Source organism: Mobula birostris, chromosome 3 (genome assembly GCF_030028105.1).
Source record: "Mobula birostris isolate sMobBir1 chromosome 3, sMobBir1.hap1, whole genome shotgun sequence".
In the NCBI taxonomy this organism is placed as follows: Eukaryota; Metazoa; Chordata; class Chondrichthyes; order Myliobatiformes; family Myliobatidae; genus Mobula; species Mobula birostris.
Window position 1 is genome coordinate 95,775,496 of NC_092372.1, and position 15,899 is coordinate 95,791,394.

General features: G+C 45.3%; 1 protein-coding gene across 1 annotated transcript in view; it reads right to left on the reverse strand.

Annotated features, from left to right (window-relative positions):
• Positions 1-15,899, reverse strand: part of sdad1 (SDA1 domain containing 1) — a 71,617-nt gene that overhangs the window by 23,318 nt on the left and 32,400 nt on the right. The window contains exons 16-17 of the mRNA XM_072253102.1: positions 6,182-6,258; positions 487-601 (exon numbers count right to left, since the gene is read on the reverse strand). Of these exons, the coding sequence (XP_072109203.1) occupies positions 487-601; positions 6,182-6,258 (192 nt within the window). The remainder of the gene's footprint in view (positions 1-486; positions 602-6,181; positions 6,259-15,899) is intronic.

Consider the following 15,899-nt stretch of genomic DNA (forward strand, 5'->3'; position numbering starts at 1 on the left):
TGTAATTGGTGTAAACGTACATAATTTACAACCATTGACATTGAGTTGGGGTTTTGCTTTAAGAGGCTGGTCTGACGTGATGACGTAGTTACGTGAAATTCTGTTACCACGCTTCGTGGTCAGTTTTTGCAGTACAATAGATGAGTTGATATGGCTTTTCTTAAACATAAAATGCCTCACGTTGTTCTCTTTGTGAAAACCTACAGTTTAACCTAATTATTGATTTTCTGGGGTCAATTCACGTCCTCAACTATATTCTACCCATTGCACTTCACTAACTTTCTTAGTTAAGATGCTCTCATTATCTTACCTCTTCCAAATGTTTGGTTACCCTCATCTGCTCCCCCATGGTCTACATTTGCCTTTTTTTTTTAAAAAACTGGAACTCTTCTTCATTCAAAGTTCCTATGTAAATGGAACTTGATGACCGTGGCTTCTATTGCACGTGACTTCTTAAATGATAATCAAGCAATTATGGAGACTCACCATTATCCTCTTCACCTTCCTCTTCCAGCACTTCTGCTCCTGGGATGTAGTCTTTAGAATCCAATTCCCCATATTCATGGCATCTGGCTTCTTTTGAGGCTTCTGTTGGTTTACCCTATTGCAAAAAATCCACCTTCAGTTTGGAAACCACTTCAAACAAACTTTCCTTAAGCTACTCAATACTGGAGAGACTTAAGCATTAAGACTCTGAACAGTTCAAAGTCTACTCCTCCACTTACTGAAATTGGTGCTACAAACATCTGCATTCTTTCCTCAGGAGAAAGAATTCTTTGAACAGGGGTAAGACCATAAGATATAGGAGCAGAACTAGGCCATTCGGCCATTGAGTCTGCTCCGCCAATCAATCATGGGCTGATCCAATTCTTCCAGACATCCCCACTCCCCTGCTTTCACCTCACACCCTTTGATGCCCTGGCTAATCAAGAACCTATCCATCTCTGCCTTCAATGCACCCAATGACTTGGCTTCCACAGGCGCTCATGGCAACAAGTTCCACAGATTTACCACCCTCTGACTAAAGTAATTTCTCCGCATCTCAGTTCTATAAGGACATCCTTCAATCCTGAAGTCATGCCCTCTCATCCTAGAATCCCCTACCACGGGAAATAACTATGCCATATCTAATCTGTTCAGGCCTTTTAACATACGGAATGTTTCTATGAGATCCCCCTTCATTCTCCTGAACTACAGGGAATACAGCCCAAGAGCTGCCAAATGTTCCTCATACAGTAACCCTATCATTCCTGGAATCAATCTCGTGAATCTTCTCTGAACCTTCTCGAATGTTAGTACATCCTTTCTTAAGGAGCCCAAAACTGCACACAGTACTCCATGTGGTCTCATGAGTGCCTTATAGAGCCTCAAAATCACATCCCTGCTCTTATATTCTATACCCCTAGAAATGAATACCAACATTGCACTCGCCTTCACCACCACTGACTCAACCTGGAGGTTAACCTTTAGGGTATCTTGCACAAGGACTCCCAAGCTCCTTTGCACCTCTGAATTTTGAATTACCTCCCCATCCAAATAATAGTCTGCCCGCTTATTTCTTCCACTGAAGTGCATGACCATACATGACCAACATTGTATTTCATTTGCCACTTCTTTGCCCATTCCCCTTAACTATCTAGGTCTCTCTGCAGGTTCTTTGTTTCCTCAACACTACCCACTCCTCCACCTATCTTTGTATCATCGGCAAATTTAGCCACAAATTCATTAATACTGTAGTCCAAATCACTGACGTACATCGTAAAAAGCAGCAGTCTCAACACTGACCCCTGTGGAACTCCACTGGTAACCAGCAGCCAGCCGACATAGGATCCCTTTATTCCCACTCTCTGTTTTCTGCCAACCAGCCAATGCTCCACCCACGCTAGTAACTTCCCTGCGATTCCATGGGCTCTTATCTTGCTAAGCAGCCTCATGTGCGGCACTTTGTCAAAGGCCTTCTGAAAATCCATGTCTACTGCATCTCCTTTGTCATAGTCATAGTCATACTTTATTGATCCCGGGGGAAACTGGTTTTCGTTACAGTTGCACCATAAATAATAAATAGTAATAGAAATAGTAATAGTAATATTACTATTAGTAAATAGTAATAGTCATAGAAATAATAAATAAATAGTAACAGAAAATAGTAATAAATAGTTAAATAGTAATATGTAAATTATGCCAGTAAACTATGAAATAAGTCCAGGGCCAGCCTATCGGCTCAGGGCGTCTGACCCTCCAAGGGAGGAGTTGTAAAGTTTGATGGCCACAGGCAGGAATGACTTCCTATGACGCTCTGTGTTGCATCTCGGTGGTATGAGTCTCTGGCTGAATGTACTCCTGTCCCCACCCAGTACATTATGCAGTGGATGGGAGACATTGACCAAGATGGCATGCAACTTAGACAGCATCCTCTTTTCAGACACCACCGTCAAAGAGTCCAGTTCCATCCCCACAACATCACTGGCCTTACGAATGAGTTTGTTGATTCTGTTGGTGTCTGCTACCCTCAGCCTGCTGCCCCAGCACACAACAGCAAACATGATAGCACTGGCCACCACAGACTCGTAGAACATCCTCAGCATCGTCCGGCAGATGCTAAAGGACATCAGTCTCCTCAAGAAATAGAGACGGCTCTGACCCTTCTTGTAGACAGCCTCAGTGTTCTTTGACCAGTCCAGTTTATTGTCAATTCGTACTCCCAGGTATTTGTAATCCTCCACCATGTCCACACTGACCCCCTGGATGAAAACAGGGGTCACCGGTACCTAAGCTCTCCTCAGATCTACCACTAGCTCCTTAGTCTTTTTCACATTAAGCTGCAGATAATTCTGCTCACACCATGTGACAAAGTTTCCTACCGTAGCCCTGTACTCAACCTCATCTCCCTTGCTGATGCATCCAACTATGGCAGAGTCATCCGAAAACTTCTGAAGATGACAAGACTGTGCAGTAGTTGAAGTCCGAGGTGTAAATGGTGAAGAGAAAGGGAGACAAGACAGTCCCCTGTGGAGCCCCAGTGCTGCTGATCACTCTGTCGGACACACAGTGTTGCAAGCACACGTACTGTGGTCTGCCAGTCAGGTAATCAAGAATCCATGACACCAGGAAAGCATCCACCTGCATCGCTGTCAGCTTCTCCCCCAGCAGAGCAGGGTGGATAGTGTTGAACGCACTGGAGAAGTCAAAAAACATGACCCTCACCGTGCTCGTTGGCTTGTCCAGGTGGGTGTAGTCACGGTTCAGCAGGTAGATGATGGCATCCTCAACTCCTAGTTGGGGCTGGTAGGCGAACTGGAGTGGATCTAAGTGTGGCCTGACCATAGGCCGGAGCAGCTCCAGAACAAGTCTCTCCAGGGTCTTCATGATGTGGGAGGTCAATGACACCGGTCTACTTAGTCTACTCAGCTTGTAATTTCCTCAAAGAAGTTCAGGTTTGTCAGGCAGGATTTTCCTTTCAGGAAACCATGCTGGCTTTGTCCTATCTTGTCATGTGCCTCCAGGTACTTCATAATCTCATCACTAACAATCGATTCCAGCAACTTCCCAACCACTGATGTCAGGCTAACAGGTCTATAGCTTCCCTTCCGCTGCCTCCCACCCTTCTTAAATAGCAGAGTAACATTTGCAATTTTTCAGTCATCTGGTACGATGCCAGAATCTAACGATTCTTGAAAGATCACTGTTAATGCCTCCGCAATCTCTCCAGCTACTTCCTTCAGAACCCGAGGGTACATTCCATCAGGTCCAGGAGATTTATCCACCCTCAGACCATTAAGCTTCCTGAGCACCTTCTCAGTCGTAATTTTCACTGCACATACTTCACTTCCCTGACACTCTTGAATGTGTGGTATACTTCAGACGTCTTCCACTGTGAAGTCTGATGCAAAATATGCATTTAGTTCCTCTGCCATCTCTGCATCGCTCATTACAATATCTTCAGTGTCATTTTGTATTGGTCCTATATCTACCCTCGAATCTCTTTTACCCTTTATATGCTTAAAAAAGCTTTGACTATCTTCTTTGATATTAGTCACCAGCTTCCTCTCATAATTCATTTTTTCCTTCCAAATGACCTTCTTAGTTTCCTTCCTCCCACATTCAAATCTCTTGCTATCTCTTTTTTCCGTTAGTCCTTATGAAGGGTCTCGACCCGAAACATCGACTGTACTTCTTCCTATAGATGCTGCCTGGCCTGCTGCGTTCCACCAGCATTTTGTGTGTGTTGCTTGAATTTCCAGCATCTGCAGATTTTCTCGTGTTTTAGTTTCCTTCTGCAAGTTTTTAAAAGCTCCCCAATCCTCTATCTTCCCACTAGCTCTGGCTTCCTTGTATGCCCTCTCTTTTGCTTTTACTTTGGCTCTGACTTCACTTGTCAGTCACAATAGTGTCCTTCTTCCCTTCGAAATTTTCTTCTTATTTGGAATATATCTGTCTTGCATTTCCATCATTTTTCACAGAAACTCCAGCCATTGCTGCTCTGTTGTTTTTCCTGCAAATGTCCTTTTCTAGTCAATTTCGGCCAGTTCCCCTCTCATGCCATTGTAATTTCCTTTATTCCACTGAAACACCAACAAATTGGATTTTATTTTTTCCCTCTCAAATTTCAATGTGAAATCGATCATATTGTGATCACTGCTCCCTAAGGGTTCCTTAACCTTAAGCTGTCTTATCACCTCCGGATCATTGCACAACACCCAAACCAGCACAGCCGATCTCCTAGTGGGCTCAACAATAGGCTGTTCTAAAAAGCCATCCCTTAGACATTCTACAAATTCTCTCTCTTAAGGTCCAGCAATGACTTGGTTTTCCTAATCCATTTTTATGTTGAAATCCCCAACGATTATCATGACATTGCCTTTCTGACATGCCTTTTCTACCTCCTGCTGTAATTTGTAATCCACATCCTGGCTGTTGTTTGGAGGCCTGTATACAACTGCCATTAGGGTCCTTTTACCCTTGCCATTTCTTAACTCAACCCATAGAGACTCTACACCTTCCAATCCTATGTCATCTCTTTCCAATAATTTAATATTATTTCTTATACACAGTGCCACACCATCCCCTCTGCCTACTAACCTATTTTTCCGATATACTGTATATCTTTGGGTGTTCAGCTCCCAATGGCAGCCATCCTTTAGCCAAGTTTTAGAGATAACCACAATGTCATGTTTACCAATATGTAGCTGAATTTCAAGATCGTCCAATTTATTCCTTATGCTGCGTGCATTCAAATATAACACTTTCAGTCCAGTATTTGTTGCTTTCTGTTTTAACTGCACCACGCCTCTATTGCCCTGTAACTCATGCCACTGGCTTTGATTAAGCTTCATCTCCTGCCTGTTCTTTCTATAATCTCTGTTGCACGCTATCTTTGATTTATTTCTGTTTTCCCCTTCCTCAGCCTTATCACTATGGTTCCCATCCTCCTGCCAAATTACTTTAAACCCTCCCTAACAGCTCTAGTAAATGTGGCCGCTAGGATATTGGACCCTTTTGGGTTCAGGTGTAACCCATCCTTTTTGTACAGATCGTACCTCCCCCAGAAGAGACCCCAGTGATCCACGAATCTGAATCCCTGCCCCCTACATCAGTCTCTCAGCCACACGTTAACATGCCTGATCATGCTATCCTTGTACTCACTAGCACGTGGCACAGGCAGCAATCCTGAGATTACTACCCTAGAGGTCCTGCCTTTCAGCTTCCTACCTAACTCCCTGAATTCTCTCTTTAGGACCTCCTCCTTTTTCTACCCGTGTCATTGGTATCAATGTGTCTCAAGGCTTCTGTCTGTTCACCCTCTCCCTTCAGAATGCTCTGCATCCGATATGAATGACACAATATGCACAAGAACAAGGTTTGTTTTTAAACAAAAGAATTTGTCACATCTTATACTTTAAATTGCAACTTGGATCTGATGGTTCAGTTTTTATTTTAAGAAACAAGATCACATAAACTAAAATGTACTTTGGTTAGGAACTCACGTTCATTACCAAACCAATGTTTTGGGTTGTCAGGAAACTAAATCAGATGATCTGCCCAAGAATTGAGAAAAAGCAGCTGCAAGTTTACCAGCCTACAGTCACTCTGCAGCACATCAGATGTAGAACCATAATGCAATTTACAGCATAATATGAAGAGCATCTCAGTATATTCATAGAGTGGTTATAATAATCCTTACCCTGTCTTTCTTGTGCAGCAGCTGAGGGTTCATGGTTCTAAAAAGCTGAATCAAGCATCTGGCAGACATCATCACATCTGGGAAAGAAGAGATCATAGTGCCATTAGTTTCAAAGTAAATATGCAAAAATATATGTCTGGTCCAGGGGTTAAGGTTCTAAATTGGAGAAAGGCCAATTTTAATGGCATCAGAAAGGATCTAGCAAATGTGTATTAGGAGAGGCTGTCTTCTGGCAAAAGTCTGAAATTTTTGGAGTACAATTGAATTGACTTTATTTCTTACATCCTTCACATACATGAAGAATACAAATCTTTACGTTACGTGTCTGAATGTGCAATATGCAAATTACAGTAATTTGTAATAAATAGTATGCACAACAGGACCGTCAATATAACACAGAAATACAATAGTGTCAGCGTGAATTAATCAGTCTGATGGCCCGGTGGAAGAAGCTGTCCCGGAGCCTGTTGGTCCTGGCTTTTATGCTGCTGTACCGTTTCCCGGATGCCAGCAGCTAGAACAGTTTGAGGTTGGGGTAACTCGAGTCCCCAATAATCCTTCGGGCCCTTTTTACGCACCTGTTGCTGTAAATGTCCTGAATAGTGGGAAGTACACATCCACAGATGCATTGGGCTGTCCACACCACTCTCTGCGGAGTCCTGTGATTGAGGGAAGTACAGTTCCCATACCAGGCAGTGATGCAGCCAGTCAGGGTGCTCCCAGTTGTGCCCCTTAGGATTTGGGGACGCATACCGAACTTCTTCAACGGTCTTGAGGTGAAAGCACTGTTGTACTTTTTTCACCACACAGTCGGCATGTACAGTCCAAGTGAGGTCCTCAGTGATGTGTATACCAAGGAACTTAAAACTGTTCACCCTCTCAACCCCAGATCCATTGATGTTAATAGAGGTGAGCCTGTCACCGTTCCTCCTGAAGTTCGCAACCAGCTCCTTTGTTTTTGCAACACTGAAGGAGAGATTATTTTCTTGACACCCATGTGTCAGGGTGATGACTTCTTCTCTGAGGCTGCCTCATTATTATTTGAGATAAGGCCAATCAATGTAGTATCATCTGCAAATTTAATTAGCAGATTGGAGCTGCGGGTGGCAACACAGTCATGGGTGTAGAGAGAGTAAAGGAGGGGGCTTAGGACCCAGCCCTGGAGGGCTCCTATGTTGAGGATCAGAGGGGCAGAGGTGAGACAGCCCACTCTTACCACCTGCCGGCGATCTGACATGAAGTCCGGGATCTAGCTGCATAAGGCAGGATGAAGGCCAGAGTCTCTGAGCTTCTTGTCAAACCTGGGGGAATTGTGGTGTTGAATGCTAAACTGTAATCCAAGAACAGCATTCTCACATAAGCATCCCTCTTTTCCAGGTGTGTAAAGATAGTGTGTGGAGCTGTGGCTATTGTGTCATCTGTCGATTGGTTGTGTCGGTAGGCAAATTGTAGGCGGTGCAGTGTGGGTGGTAGCAACCTGCAGATGTAGTCCTTGACCAGTCTCCCAAAACATTTACTTATTATTGAGGTGCGTGCGATAGGACCCCAGGCATTCAGACGTGTTACCTTGGTCTTTTTTGGTACAGGGACAATGGTGGATGTTTTGAAGCAGGAGGGCACTCTACACTGGGAGAGGAAGAGTTTAAAAATGTCTGCAAACACACCAGCCAGTTGTGCCGCGCACATCCTAAGTGCCCACCCTGGGATGCCGACCGGTTCCACAGCTTTGCGGCTGTCCACTCACTGGAAACACCTGCGTACTTCAGCCTCAAAGATGACCAAGGTACAGGTTGCATCAGCAGCTCTCCTTGGGAGCTCACTGTTGGCGCCATTGAGCTGAGTATAAAAATGATTTAGCTCATCTGGGGGAGAGGCAGCAATATTGGGAGCATCACTGCATTTAGCTTTGAAGTGTGCGATAGTGTGCAGACCTTGCCATAAGCTGCATGTGTTGTTGGTGGAGAGTTGTGTCTGGATCTTGTCTCTGTATGGTCATTTCGCTGTATGGCCTTGATAATTTTGCGTAGATCGAATCTGCATTTCTTGAGCTCCTGGTGGTTACCAGCGGTGAAAGCTCTGTCTCGTGCGGTGAGTGCAGCACGCACGGAACTGATGATCCAGGGCTTCTGGTTTGGATAGACCCTGACCAATTTTTGGGGGACAACGTCCTCAATGCACTTCTGGGTGAAGCTTGTTTGTACCTGTCAGAATAAAAGGTAAAGGTAGCAGTGTAGGGAACCTTGATTTTCAAGATATTGAGGTCCTGGTTAAGGAAAGAAAAAGGAGGTTCATTGTAGGTATAGGCAGGTTGGAACAAATAAGATGCTTATACAGCACAAGAAATGCAAGAGAACACTTAAGAAAGAAATCAGGGGAGGGCTTAAAGAAGCCATGAGGTTGCCTTAGCAGACAAGATGAAGGGAGAGTCCCAAAGGATTCTACAGGTATGTTAAGAGCAACAGGAATACAATGGACAAAACTGGTCATCTGGTCATCCACAAATGCTTGTTTATAAATTAAAGTATATTTAAGTTGTATAAGACATTGGTAAGGCCTACTTTGGAGTACTGTGTGCAGCCTTGGTCATCTACCTACAGGAAAGATGTAAATAAGATTGAAAGAGTACAGAGAAAATTTACAAGGATGTTGCCAAGACTGGAGGACCTGAGTTATAAGGAAAGATTAAATAGGTTAGGACTTTATTCCTTAGAACATAGAAGACTGAGAGGAGATTTTGTAGAGGTATAAAAATTATAAAGGGTATAGATAGGGTAAATGCAAGAAGGCTTTTTCCACTGAGGTTGGGTGGGGCTACATCTAGAGGTCATAGGTTAAGGATGAAAGGTGAGAAGTTTAAGGAGAACATGAGGGGAAGCTTCTTCACTCAAAGGGTTGTGAGAGTGTGGAATGAGCTGCCAGCATAAGTGGTGCACACAAGCTCGATTTCAATGTTTTAAGAGAAGATTGGATACGTATACGGATGGTAGGGGTATGGAGGGCTATGGTCCTGGTGCAGGCCAATGGGAGTAGACAGTTTAAATGGCTCAGCACAGACTAGATGGAACGAAGGGCCTGTTTCTGTGCTGTACTTTTCTATAACTCTGACAAATTCACGTTCTCTGCAAATGATATTTGTTCCGTCATAACTATTTAATTATGGGACTCTTTCTATATAGAGCAAAACTCTGATCATTTCACTCACTTGGTTTTCTCCCTTGCTGTCCCTTTAAACACACCAAGTTCACTGGAAAATTTATAGCAAGTCAAAAATGTGGCCACAAACCAAGTTCCCACATGGCAGATGTCTACAACCCTGCAGCAGCAGGTAAAGTTATTGCACCAGTCTTCCAGATATATCACTCATATGTATGGGTTGCATGCAAGTCAAGTATTCTTAAGCTGGGGACAACTCATACCAGGTAAATATGTCTGCAAGTTCTGGTGTTAGTAAAAATATGGCAATCTAGAGATTTCCATCAGAGATGCCCTGCTCCTACACTGACTGTGCTGATGACATCTTTGCTGATGAACTTAACACTGAAATCATCAACAACATGGATTAGTTTTGCAACAGACTCAGCAAGAAATGGCTGATACTGTAAACAAGTTCCACACTAATGACAGTTTAAAAGGATAGGTTCAAGGGTTATGCAAGTTTTTAAAGCTGTCTAATTAGTGATAATTACTGTTGAACAGATTACCTAATTTTGAAAAATGTAATTTGCAAGTGTGAAGACTCATCCCTCAAACGTGGGACAATATTAGGAAGAGCAGAAAGATGTTTAAAGTCTCCTTACCTACTAATATAAAAGTGGACTAATGTTACATAAACAAACAATACCATTCCTATTCTGATAACGAAAAGGTCCTTCATTACTAAAGTAGTAAGAATAATCTCTGGTAATGAATTACTTTTGTTACGTACCCCGTAACTGGGTTGCCAAACCAGCAGAAATGGATCACTCAGTTGGAGTCTGGATTACTAGAACTAAGAAAGTTTTATTAAAGAAACAAGCAACACAGTACTCTAATCAAAAGGATAATAAATGCAACAGTTCAGCAATGATAAACACACATGTGCACAGAATTAAGATAACAGGATTAATCAAGCTCTATCGTTGTCTAGGGGTAAATGACCAGTTTCAGAGTGACGCAAAGTTCAGTTCAATTTAGTTCAGTTCAGTTCGCAGTAATCGCTGCCGTGAGAGATGGACAGTGGGGGGAAGGAGAGAGACAGCAAAACGAATGAATATTCAAAACAGCTTCCACGCACAGACCTTCGCAGTCAGCTTTCGGGCGAGTCCTTTGTGATGTCATCTGAGGTCACCGACCGTGACCCCTCCATTTTCAGATACGATCGTTTCTCTGCGGTGAACCCGGCACCCAGGCAAGGGTGGACACACACCAGGTTCCCGCCGATCGTGCCTTTCCACCCTGTGCGTCTATGGCCTGGTCCCGCAACCGGCCTTCCAAAACTTCCCACCGACTTGTGAGAGACGCACCGCTTCCAGGGTCTCATTACCTCGGGTGTCGTGTGTGTGTCGCCTTAGCGAACCTGTCCCTTTTTATCCCCCTGCTGGGGTATCACCTGTCCATCACTTCAAAACAGTTCAGGGTTCCAAGGGGGAGCCGATCTTGACAGCTCTCTCCTTCTGTTACTCTCTCTCCCGTCCCTTCATTAACATCTCCAAATGCTGCTCCATTGTTTTCCTTATCTCTTTCTCTCTCTCCTGAAGACAGGTGGCAGACCAACTGCTGAACCCACTGGTGCCAGCACAGGACAGCTACATCTTAATCTATGTGAATTCTTGTCACACTTCCCCCCTTTAAGGATTTTTACCAGGGTAAAAATTACAAATATGAATACATTATCTGATACACACAAATACACATCTTTATCAGCTATTTGGCTAATACAGCAAATTTGAAGTTGTCAACACCTGGCAGACAGTCAGCCATCACATTTTCTGTTCCTTTTATATGTGTTATTAATAATCCCTTAGACCAGGCTCCAACTTAGCAAACTTCATAGTGGCCAAAAACACTGATGAATTGCGATCAATGTAACCTCTCATTGGGTTTCGTCCCGGACCACAATAACAAGGGTCGTCCCATTCCGACTTAGTTTTCTCTCGCAAGGGCTTAGTAGGAGGGGGAGGGGTAGTAACCGCAGAGTTATTGCAAAACTTCCTACAGTACCCCACCATCTCCAAGAGCCTTCTGAGGGCCCTCTTGTCTGTCGGGGTTGGGATGTCAGAGATAGCCCGCACTTTAGCTTGCATCGCTGCCAGCTGCCCCTGTGTCACCACAATTCCCAGGTAAGTGACCTTCGTGTGGCCGAACTCATTTTTTTTCAAAGTTCACTATCAAGCTGGCTTCAGACAGCCGTATTACATCGCCAATACACACCTCTGTGTTCGTCAGTCCTTTAGTCACTGAATTACTCATTCTATAGGGATGGTGCTCGCTAGGCTGTCCTAGTGTAACAAGCACCACCCAACGTCCCAGTTCTTTGCATCGCCTCGGGACAATCAAACACACGTGTGCGAGTCGTTTAATTACTTCTCCTAAAGAGTCGCTTTGTTCGGGGATTAAGGGAGAGACCTTATCAGCAGAGCTGGCCAAAACAATAGCCTTCTCCCATCTGGTCAATACCATACTCATCTTTTCAAAATGTTTTTTTTCTCTTATCAGGGGGCCCCTAGCTTCATTGATTTCCGCGCTAACACCGACTAGGTTTGTTAGCATATCAAAAGCCTGTGACTGTCTCAGTTCGCGTCGGCCATAATCAATAACATCCTTCCTCCGGTGCAGCTGGTAAACCTCTTTCATGATTCCACCAACTGTTTCCTCCAGTACCGCAAAATGTCCACCGGTGGGTACCTTGTGGGCCAGGTTAAAAATCTCATCCCCATAACTCTTTTGCACCACCCCCCATTCCTCATCTGCAGGTACGGTACTTGGTTTCTCTTTCTTCCTTTGCACTTCCTCCTCCACACAATAGCCTACTAGTTCCTTTGTTAATTCTGTGTCAGAGAGAGCTGTCTCTGCCAAAACCATCAGCCCCTCGTCTCGCTCCTGCGCCTGCACGAATTCCTTCCTGGCTAATGCTAAGTCTGTCTCAGCTCCCTCACTACCTCTTGTTTCACTACACTCCTTCTTTTCACTTTCTACCCCCTTCTCGTACAAGGCTGGCAGAAACGTCTCAGCTAGCTGTATCTCAGTCTTTGCAGCCTTCCTCGACATCCGTCGAGTTATTGCGCAAACGGGGTAAACCTGCGAGTCCATGGCCGGGGCCTCAATGCTGGCAGGCTGACTTGTCAATCTCACGGCTGGGAACACGATTCCCCCGGCGAGGTCATTACCGAGCAAGACTTCCACACCTTTCATCAGTAATTCGGGCCTCACCCCGATCATGACTAGTCCAGAGACCAAATTGCTTTGTAGGTGTATCTGGTGCAAAGGCACGGCTTCCGTCCCTTTTCCAATGCCTTTGATCACGCTGACCTCCCCAGTCTCGGTCTCTGAACTAAAGTCTAAAACACTCCTCAAGATCAGTGACTGACAAGCTCCCGTGTCTCTCCAGATCCGTACTGGAACTGGGTTTAACCCCTCCTTCACCGACACCAATCCGGCCGAGATAAACCTCTCCCGCCCTTCCTGAACCTTATCCGACCTCCCCTCTCCTGGAGGTTGGTTTGCCGGCTCAATACAGCCAGTTGGAACCCCCGTTTTTCCTTTTCCCGTCTCCTTCTTTGGGGCAAAGCACCTGGACGCAAAGTGTCCGACTTTCCCACAATTATAACAGACGACCCCAGGAGACTTCCTACCAAACTGCTCCCGGTCTACCTTATCCTTCTCACTAGTCCCCGGCTTACTTACTGACTTTTCTGGTGGACTCTCCCTGCCGTCCTGACGTCCCTTCTGGTAGCCTTTACTCAGGGCAAACTTCATTTTATGCGTCAACGCATACTCATCCGCTAACTTAGCAGTTGCGGCTAACGTGGCTGCCTCTTTCTCATCTAGGTAGGGTCTCATACCCTCAGGGACACAACCTTTAAACTGCTCAATCAGGATCAGCTGTAGCAGTCTGTCATAATCCCCCTCTACCCCCTTTGAGGCGCACCAACGCTCACAATATATCTGCATCTCACGGGCAAACTCTAAATACGTGCGGTCCCACTGCTTTCTCGCATTCCGGAACCTCTGCCGGTATGCCTCCGGGACCAACTCATAAATCCTGAGGATGGCCTCTTTCACCACCTCATACCTCTGGGCATCTTCCGTGGACAAAGCTGAGTAAGCTTGTTGGGCTTTCCCTTTCAGTACACTCTGAAGCAAAACAGCCCACTTATCCCTCGGCCAGTCCAGACTTGTAGCAACCTTTTCGAAACGGAGAAAGTACCGATCCACGTCGGTATCCTCAAATGGGGGAACCAGCCTAACCTCCTGGGTCGCCCGGAACCCTCCACCTTGGTTCAGCACGGGCCCCTGCTCTGCCCTTATCTTTAACTTCTCCAGCTCAAATTCCCTTTCCCTCTGTTTCTCCTCTCGCTCCAACTGTCTCTCTCTCTCTCTCTCCTGCCTTTCGAACTCTTTCTCTTGCCTTTCTAACTCTCTCTCCTTCTCTTCTCGCTCCAACTGTCTGTCCCTCTCTTTCTCTTCTCGCTCCAACTGCCGTACCCGGAACTCGTGCTCGAGTCTCAGTTTTTCAAGCTGCACCTGTACTGCGTCTCCAGCAGGTTTTTCAATAGACACCACCTCCAGCTCGCCTTGGGGAAACACACCTTTAGATACATAGTGCTCTACGATAGCTCTGTATATCTCCTCTCTCCTCATTGTCGACTTCCCCTTAGCAAGATTCAACCGTTTGGCCACAGCTACCAATTCCGATTTCCTGGCATCCCCTACTGCCTCCAAGGTCGGCGCCTTTATAATTTCCTCAGCCTCCATTTCTGCTGTTTGTCTTTTCTTTCTTTCGGGAATTTTTACCCAATCAATTTACTCCGTCCCAAATTTAGCGTTCAAAATCGCGGACGAGAACCCCACTTATGTTACGTACCCCGTAACTGGGTTGCCACACCAGCAGAAATGGATCACTCAGTTGGAGTCTGGATTACTAGAACTAAGAAAGTTTTATTAAAGAAACAAGCAACACAGTACTCTAATCAAAAGAATAATAAATGCAACAGTTCAGCAATGATAAACACACATGTACACAGAATTAAGATAACAGGATTAATCAAGCTCTATCGTTGTCTAGGGGTAAATGACCAGTTTCAGAGTGACGCAAAGTTCAGTTCAATTTAGTTCAGTTCAGTTCGCAGTAATCGCTGCCGTGAGAGATGGACAGTGGGGGGGAGGAGAGAGACAGCAAAACGAATGAATATTCAAAACGGCTTCCACGCACAGACCTTCGCAGTCAGCTTTCGGGCGAGTCCTTTGTGATGTCATCTGAGGTCCCCGACCGTGACCCCTCCGTTTCTCTGCGGTGAACCCAGCACCCAGGCAAGGGTGGACACACACCAGGTTCCCACCGATCATGCCTTTCCACCCTGTGCGCCTATGGCCTTGTCCTGCAACCAGCCTTCCAAAACTTCCCACCGACTTGTGAGAGACGCACCGCTTCCAGGGTCTCGTGTGTGTCTTGCCTTAGCGAACCTGTCCCATTTTATCCCCCTGCTGGGGTATCGCCTGTCCATCACTTCAAACAGTTCAGGGTTCAAAGGGGGTGCCGATCTTGACAGCTCTCTCCTTCTTTTACTCTCTCTCCCGTCCCTTCATTACACATCTCCAAATGCTGCTCCATTGTTTTCCTTATCTCTTTCTCTCTCTCCTGAAGACAGGTGGCAGACCAACTGCTGAACCCACTGGTGCCAGCACAGGACAGCTACATCTTAATCTATGTGTATTCTTGTCACACTTTCCTTTCTTTTACTACTGAAAATTTTATTTTTGGTCTTCATTAGAAAAGAACAAAAAAGTAATTACCAAATGAACAGAAATGAATTTCCTTAGCTATGGATTTGATCCTAGATAAACTCAGGCATTATTATGAAACATAGATTTTCTGAGACTGGAGATTTGTACTGATTATAATAAACAAACTCAGAAAAAGCAGTAAAGCAGAGGAGGAAGAGAAGATGGCGACGCGACGGCAGCACGCGCGGCCACTTCGGTGTTGATGTCTGTTATCTGTCAAGTAGGGGACTGTGCACAATTCTGATCTGATGGAGACGGACGTGAGAATACGGAGGAACATCTGGAAAACTTCTGAAATGCCTGCTTCGCTGCCGCTGCTACTGTGTAGTAACGGGAATCTCCGGAGCAAAAGGCCCCGAAATCCTCGACTTTGTGTGTTTCAGCGGCTGGAACGAGGTCAAAGGTGCTTGGCAGAGGATGGCGTTCGGGAGGCGGTACCGGAGAGGCTGGTCAGAAGCTCGAAGTTTTCGGACGGATGGACTCAGTGTCGGCTGTGGTCGGCTGCTTCCAAGGCATCGGTAAGTTGACGGTGCCTGGAGGTTTATGACAGGGAGTTTCTCCCTTTTGCCGCCTGCCATCGGGGACTCGGGAGTCGATTGACTCGGGGAATTTTGAGACTTTATTTACCGTGCCCACGGTTTGTTCTTCATCAAATTATGGTAATGCTTTGCACTGCTGTAACTATACGTTATAATTATGTGGTTCTGACAGTGTTAGTTTTTGGTTTGTCCTGTTT